General features: G+C 42.3%; 1 protein-coding gene across 1 annotated transcript; it reads right to left on the reverse strand.

Moving 5' to 3' along the window:
- Positions 1-5,915: 5,915 nt before the first annotated feature.
- Positions 5,916-6,994, reverse strand: Gpr119 (G protein-coupled receptor 119). Its single transcript, XM_055612171.1, is given in 6 exon segments — positions 5,916-6,083; positions 6,086-6,516; positions 6,519-6,666; positions 6,668-6,805; positions 6,807-6,925; positions 6,928-6,994. Coding segments are annotated over 6 exon segments (1,071 nt in total).
- Between the last annotated feature and the right edge of the window lie 528 nt (positions 6,995-7,522).

Here is a 7,522-nt window from a genome sequence, read left to right on the forward strand (position 1 = left end):
GTTATATCCTTACATGATCCTTGGTGGAGTGTCACTCTCAGAAAAGACCCCTGTGCCCACATATATTTGGTCCTTGTGGAGCAACTATCCTTTCCACATCATACTAATTCCCCCTTCTTTTTTATGATTCCCTGCACTCTGCCGCAGGTTTGGTTATGAGTCTTAGTATCTGCTTTGATTCACTGCTAGTTAGAGTCTTTCAGAGGCCTTCTGCAGTAGGCTACTTGTTTTCTCCTACATCCAATGCACCTCCCATTTCTAAGTGAGGATTGATCATCTTACCCCGGGTCCTCTTTCTTGTTTATCTTCTTTAGGTATATAGATTTCATTATGTTTATCATATCTTATGGGACTATATGAGTGAGTATATATACCATGTGTGTCTTTCTCCTAATGGGATATTTCACTCAGAATGATCTTTTCTAGATCCCACCATTTGCCAGCAAATTTAATTATTTCCTTGTTTTTGATTGCTGAGTAGTATTCCATTGTGTAAAAATGCCACAATTTCTGTATCCATTCCTCCGTTAATGGACATCTGGGTTGTTTCCAGGTTCTGGCTATTACAAATAAAGCTGCTACAAACATAGTTGAACAAATGTCCTTGTTGTGTACTTGAGCAAATTTTGGGTATATGCCTAGGAGTGGTATAGCTGGATCTTGAGGAAGCGCTATTCCTAATTGTGTGAGAAAGCACCAGGTCTTGCTCTGTCTTGATGGCTGCTCAAGTATTACATTTACCACTTTTTTTTTTTTACCTTGAATCATGTTTTGAGATTTTATTATTTCTATGTTTGCCAGAAAGTATGCCTGTACACCACATGTGTGCAGTGTCTGCCAAGGCTAAGAAGTTGGTGTCAGAATCCCTGGAACTGGTGTTACACTCGTGAGTGACCATATGGATCCTATGGAAGAGGATCCTGGGTCCTATGGAAGATCAGCCATTCTCTTACCCACTGAGCCACCTCTCCAGCCCCTCTTCCTCAATCTTTTTTTTTTTCTTTTTTTGTCGTTTTGAGAGAGAGTCTCTCTACAATAGCCCTGGTTATCCTGAAATTCACTATGTAGACAAGGCTGGCCTTGACCTCTTGCATATACTTCAAAAAAAGTATTTTATATGTATGTATGTGAGCCTGCATACATCCTTGTGAGCTGTGTACATATGCTCACAGTGGCCAGAAGAGGGTGTCGGATTACCTAGAACTAGAGTTACAGGCCATTGTTAGATACCATGTGGGTGCTGGGAAACAAAAGTAGGTCCTCTGCAAGAACAGCAAATGATCTTAATCACTGAGCCATCTCTCTAGGTCCTGTACCTTTAATATTTTATCTCCCTATTTTAAAAAGCTTATTCGTCAAGTCGAAGTTTCTTATGAATTATAATAGCTGAGAATGATAGATTCCCTGTAATGTCTTACTTACACGTTTTATTCTTTAGGATTTTCTGTATTGAAGAAGAAAACTAGTCACATCTTGTAGTTTACTAGGCATCTTCACATATATCATCTGAGCTCATCCTACCCCAGTTCAAGAGAAGAGTTTCATTTTAAGAATCGTAACAACTGGGGCTGGAGAGTTGCCTCAGGGTTTAAAAGCACTTGTTCTTGCTAAAGGACACAGGTTCTTTCCTCGCCCCCATAGGTGTGCTTACCACTTCCTTGGCCACCAGACACACATATGGTACACAGGCAAGCCCCCCCCCAATAATAAATAAATCTAAAAATAATTTTAAGAGATGAATAATTTTTTAATTATTTTTTTACACTTTATTCATTTCGTATCCCCCCATAAGCCCCTCCCTCCTCCCCTCCCGATTCCACCCTCCCTCCCCCTTCTTCACGCATGCCCCTCCCCAAGTCCACTGATAGGGGAGGTCCTCCTCTCCTTCCTTCTGATCTTGGTCTATCAGATCACATCAGGAGTGGCTACATTGTCATCTTCTGTGGCCTGGTTAAGGTTGCTCTCCCCTCAGGGGGAGGTGATCAAAGAGCAGGCCAATCAGATTATGTCAGAGGAAGTCCCTCTTACCATTACTATGTAGCCCACTTTGACACTAAACTGAATAGTTTTTAAGAAAGAATTGTAACAAGTGAACCACATTTTGAACACTTGTCTGTAGGACTCCAAAACCTGTGGTTTCTCAGCTGCCACATACTGACTCACAGAGATAATGGGGTCTCATACACTGAAGCTCATAATCACCTATCACCATGCTTCCCCTTAGGTCCTGCTCTTTGAACTTTAAAATACCTTTATTTTATTTATTTTTATTTCTGGTGGAAAAATAACAAGTGTGTATATTTATGCCTTGTACATGTAATATATTTATATATACATATATATACGTGTAATATATTTATGTTACATGTACAATGTAATGCTTTGATATGTCTACAATATGCAATAATTAAATCAGGCTAAAAATTCTGCTCCCTTTAACTTATATTAGTAAGATCTGTCCTTTGAAGCAAGGCCAGAATTTAAGCTATGAACACCAACATGGAGGGAATTGCTTTGATCCTGTTTTCAAGTTTATATGAAATCCACTTTTTATTTGTGTTTTTGCTAGTTCACGGTAACTAAGACCAACCATTACTTGATGGTTGCTCTGTACTTGGAAGCTTGTTGGGTGCTGTCATGACTTCCTCCTGTGCAGGAAGATAAAATTTGCTGTGAGTAAAGCAAGCCTGTTCCTTCTCTCGAGGCCGTGCAGCCACAGAGCAGCTAACAAAAGCAGGGTTGATATGGGGTGGTACAGATCAGCAGAAACCAGGCTCTTAGATGGAGTGTGAAGATAGAAGGGAATCTTTAAAGAATGTGGAATCTCTCAAGGGAGTGATCATCATCCTCTGAGTGGCTGAGGTGAGAAAGCTGAGAGTTAAGTACACTACAAGAAAATTAAGAAAACCCGAGTGAAAACATCATGCTGTGGTGACATCCTGTATAAAACAGGATGGCCTCTGAATAGTACTTCAGAATGCCAATGCTGTTGTGGAATGAACCTTACATATTGGACAGATATATCAAGTCATCATTTTAAAGATAGTGAAGGAATAACCTTTCAGGGTGTTTAAAGTCCAAATTGAAGAAAAATTAATCCACACTGTTTTACTTTGTTTGGGCCACTTTTTGTGATCAACTAAATATCTTTCTGGGAGGTTACTAAGCTCAGTATTCTGAGAGTCATGCTCTAATAATCCATTGTGGAGACCAGGAGTATGAGGAAAGAGAGGAGAGTACAGGAAAACAAAGCATGTTTGCTGAGTTCCCGGAAACCAGCCCCTTCCAATTCTGCCCTTGACTTCTGCTGCCAGAGAGTGCTAGATCATTCCCAGATGGAAATATGGGCATTTGCTGAGAGGGGCGGGCAATGAGGATGGAACCCAGGCCCTGGTACGTGCTAGGCAAGTGTTCTATCATGCAGTTATATCATCAGCCTTCAACACTATCATTTTCTATACTATCCAGAAAAAAAAGGCATGATCTGATTACCTGTGCAGTTTTGGTGGCATCTTGTAGGACTGAGTTTCTTAGGAAAATGCACATTCCAGAATGAGTTCAAGCAAACCCATGTAGCTCTGAGGAGCAAGGTGGGTTCACTCTTGAGAGCTTGGCAGTGCCTATCTTGGTACCTACCTCATTCACTCTTTCTTTCCTTACAGTGTCTCAATGTGGAGTTCTGCACTGTTTCATCAGCAAGAAGCTATAAGTGACATAGGCAACAAAGGGGAAGGAATACCAGAGAGTTAAAAAGGTGGTAGACTGGGGGTGTTAATAACAGAAATAATCACCAGAGATGGAATTTACTAAACAAATACTGTTTTGAGCACTATGAAGAAAGACAAACATTAGATTCTATAATATGGGTTCCCGTATTCAATGTAAACTTGCCATGTATAACCTGTGACACACATTAGGGAAGGCAGGGACTGTCTGATGAGAGTGATTGATGAAGTAAATGAGAGTTAAAGACCCACCTATCAGAGAGTGCTAACCCCTGACATTATGAATGAGACTGTGCTAAACTTGCAGACAGGAACTTGTCAGAGTTGTCCTGTGAGAGGCACTAACCAGCAGTGCCTCAAAACAGATGCTGAGAATCACTGCCAAACACTGGGCAGAGAATCTTGTGGAAAAGTGGGAGGAAAGGAAAAAGGACCCTGAAATGACAGTAGTTCCACAAGAAAAACAACAGAGCCAACTAACCAGGGCCCAGAGGGGTTTGCTGAGACTGAAGCATCAACCAAGTACGATGCATGAAATGGACCTAGACCCTCTATAAAGATTTAGCAGATGGACAGCTTAAGGTTCAAGTACTCTAGTAAGAAAACTGGGGACTGCATGGGATATGGACTCATGTTGGTATAATGTTCTTGTGGAACGTATATAAATTTACCCTTGCTTGTTTAAATGCTGATTTCTCTCCCCCCACTGTCTGGCTTCAATACGGACATTGCATTGTGATGTTTATTCTAAGCATCACCTGTCTCAAATTGGTGTAAACATGCCACCATTTGCTCTCTGTATTTGTCAATAAAACAGCCAGTCACAGTGCTGAGCAATGGAGAGAATAGGGTGGGACAGCCTGGTCTGGAGGGGAAGAAAAGGAAGCAAGTGGGTGAGTGGGAAAGCAGAGGTTAGCAGGACAAGACTTAAAATGATGAGGAGAGGACTTGGAACCATGAAGAGAGGTGAAACCAACCTAAGTTATGACTAAAAGCAAGTATAATGTGGAAAATCTGAATGGTAGGAAACTATGCGGGCTTGGAAGTTTAGGATGGAGTAACTATTTGCCCAGCATTGTGCTTTGGGTTAATTAAATAAATCCTAGTCTCTGTGTGGTGATTTGGGTATACAGTTGGATGAGGAATAACCACTGTTTAACTAAAATATAAATCAATGATAAATATTAACAGCCCTCAACAGACTCACTTGCTAACTTTTAGATCACTTCCCCTTGGCAGGATTGCCTTGACAGGTCACAGGGGAAGAGGACATATACAGACCTAATGCCACTTGATGAGCTAGGGTAGATAAAAAAGGGAGTGTCCCTTTTCTGAGGAAAAGGGGAAGGGAGAGGGAGAGAGGAGAGGACCTACACAAATGCAAAGTGAATAAAATATATATATGAGAAAAATTAAAAAAAAAAAAAGGTTAAAAGAACCTGAGCCCTCTAGTGCTGCGCTGTGTTTATGGGGTCACTAGCTATTTATGGCTTACGAGCATTTGAGGTATACGGTTAGTTTGAACTGAGATGTGCTGTAAGAGTAAAATACAAATCTGATTTCAAATATTTGGCATGAAAAAAGCATAGGAATTTTCATATTGAGTAAATGTTGAATATATAATATTCTAAACAAGCTGGGTTAAATACAGCATCACTGGCAATGCCTAATAATTGTCTGAACACACCGGGTTAAATACAGCATCACTGTCAATGTCTAAGGTGATGGAAATGTTACTCTGATTTGATCAGTATATGGTAAACTCTTGGAAGTATTATACTGTACCCCATAAACAGGTACAATTAATATAAGAATTTAAAAATTGAATGCTTGAAACTTAAGAGAACTTACTTTTCCCTCTTAACATTATTACCAGGGCATTGAAATTGTATGCACTTTGCATTATATTTCTGTTGGACAGCATTGCCCTGGCATAACAAAAAATAGGATCTGATATGCAAGCACCTTTTCAGCAGTACAACCCCAGAGCAAGTATACCTATGTTGGAAACAGGTCTATTTCCAAAAGACAGGAAAGTCTAGAGAATTGCAAGTGCAGAAAGTGTTTATAGATGAAAGTTGGGATCCAGCCTCATTTGCCTCATTCTGAGGGTATAAGATGTGGAAGATTGGGTAGTCAATTTGCTGAGGCAGGTTCTTTCATGGGGGGGGGGGTGTCATATGTTATCTCCTAGGATCCAGAGTGGTAATGGGAAAGGCACTTTGAATCTTTCCTTACCATCTCAGCCATTGAGCTCTCCGGGTGACTGATAGTGACAATGTGATAGGTGCTTTCTCTGGGGCCCTCCTGACCTCCAGGCGTCTCCTGACCACCATTCCTGGCTGAGAGAAGGAGGGGGGGATTAAAGTGAAGTCCTTCTTGATTCCCAGGGCCATGTGGTAGACCTGCTGCCGAACCTCCCTCTGCCAATAGGCATAGATGAGTGAGTTGAACAGGGAGTTGCCAACTCGGAGGAGCCACAGGTACTTTTCTAGCACTTGGTAGAGACAGCACTTTTGGCAGGCCACATGCACAATGCTAATGATGGGAAAGGGGGACCAGGGCAGAGTGAAGCTCCCACTGAAAACAGACACAGTATGGACAGCTTTGAAGTCATTGACAGGCCATGGTGGTGGTGGTGGGGTGGCAGCAAGCTCCTGCCATGGCTCCTGCATTTTCCATCTTTTGGATCTGTGCAGAGAAGCATTCTTGAACATGTCACAGTAGAAGACAAAGAGGAGCACAGCTGGGAAGAGGCCAGCACAGGATAGGGTTAGCACAAACCTTGGGTAGCAAAGAAGCTGTAGGGCCCATGGTAGGTGGTCTGCTGGAATATGGAGCCTCTGAGTGGGAGGAAGCTGATAAGGTACCATAACAACCACAGTCCTGCAATGCGTGCCCCGGTCACAAGACCATGTATGTTCTGGAAGTAACCATGGGGGCTGTTTAATGGCAAGGTATCTGTCAAAGGCAATCAGCATGACCGTGAGGACAGAGGCAGCTGCAGAAGAAGTGACAAATGCCCTCCGAAGGCTACACAGGGTCTTCTGTGTGTGCTGAGCAGAGCTGGGGAGCTGGTCCTGTAACTAGAACAGAGATAGCCCCATCAACCAAGGTATCAGCCATGGCCAGATTCAAGGTGAAGCAAAGACCAACACCATCGTTCTTGTAGATTGATAGCAGCATAGCCACAGCCACAGTGCATTAACAGCAATGATGAGGACAGTTAGGACAGCGAGGATCATTCCAAATGAGAAAGATGACTCCATGGCTCCAGGTAGCAGGACTTCCACTTACGAGGACATACTGGATCATGAACTCAGATCCTCATGGGACAGGATTAAATGTGCGTAGGTTCAGAGCCACAGCACAGCTCTGGCCATTACTGGAAGGCAAGCCTGGCAGCTTGCCATCTTTGGGTTCCTGGTGTCATTAAGGATTACTCATCCTCTCCTTTTTCAATCTTCAGCCTCCTGCTTTTCCAGCTTTCTGAAGGCAGAAATCTTAGAGCAAATTTGTGGGAGGGCCTAGACTAGTCCTTCCCTTCTACCATCCAAGTTACTAGACAACTCACAAGTACCCAGCACACACTGTCCATTGAGACCCCCCCCTCCCTTCACTGACACTTCAAGCGCTTCATCAGGCTTCCTGTCTGACAGAAGATCTAATTGACTCTAATTATACTTTTCTCTATCAATAGCTTCATATTAAACCTCCATTTCTTCCTAAGTGCCAAGTGCTGGATTAGTAACTAATTCCAGCTTAATTAAACATTTGCTTGATAAATAATTCTCAGT

The sequence above is a fragment of the Psammomys obesus genome, unplaced genomic scaffold (genome assembly GCF_907164565.1).
Source record: "Psammomys obesus unplaced genomic scaffold, mPsaObe1.curated_primary_1811, whole genome shotgun sequence".
Lineage (NCBI taxonomy): Eukaryota > Metazoa > Chordata > Mammalia > Rodentia > Muridae > Psammomys > Psammomys obesus.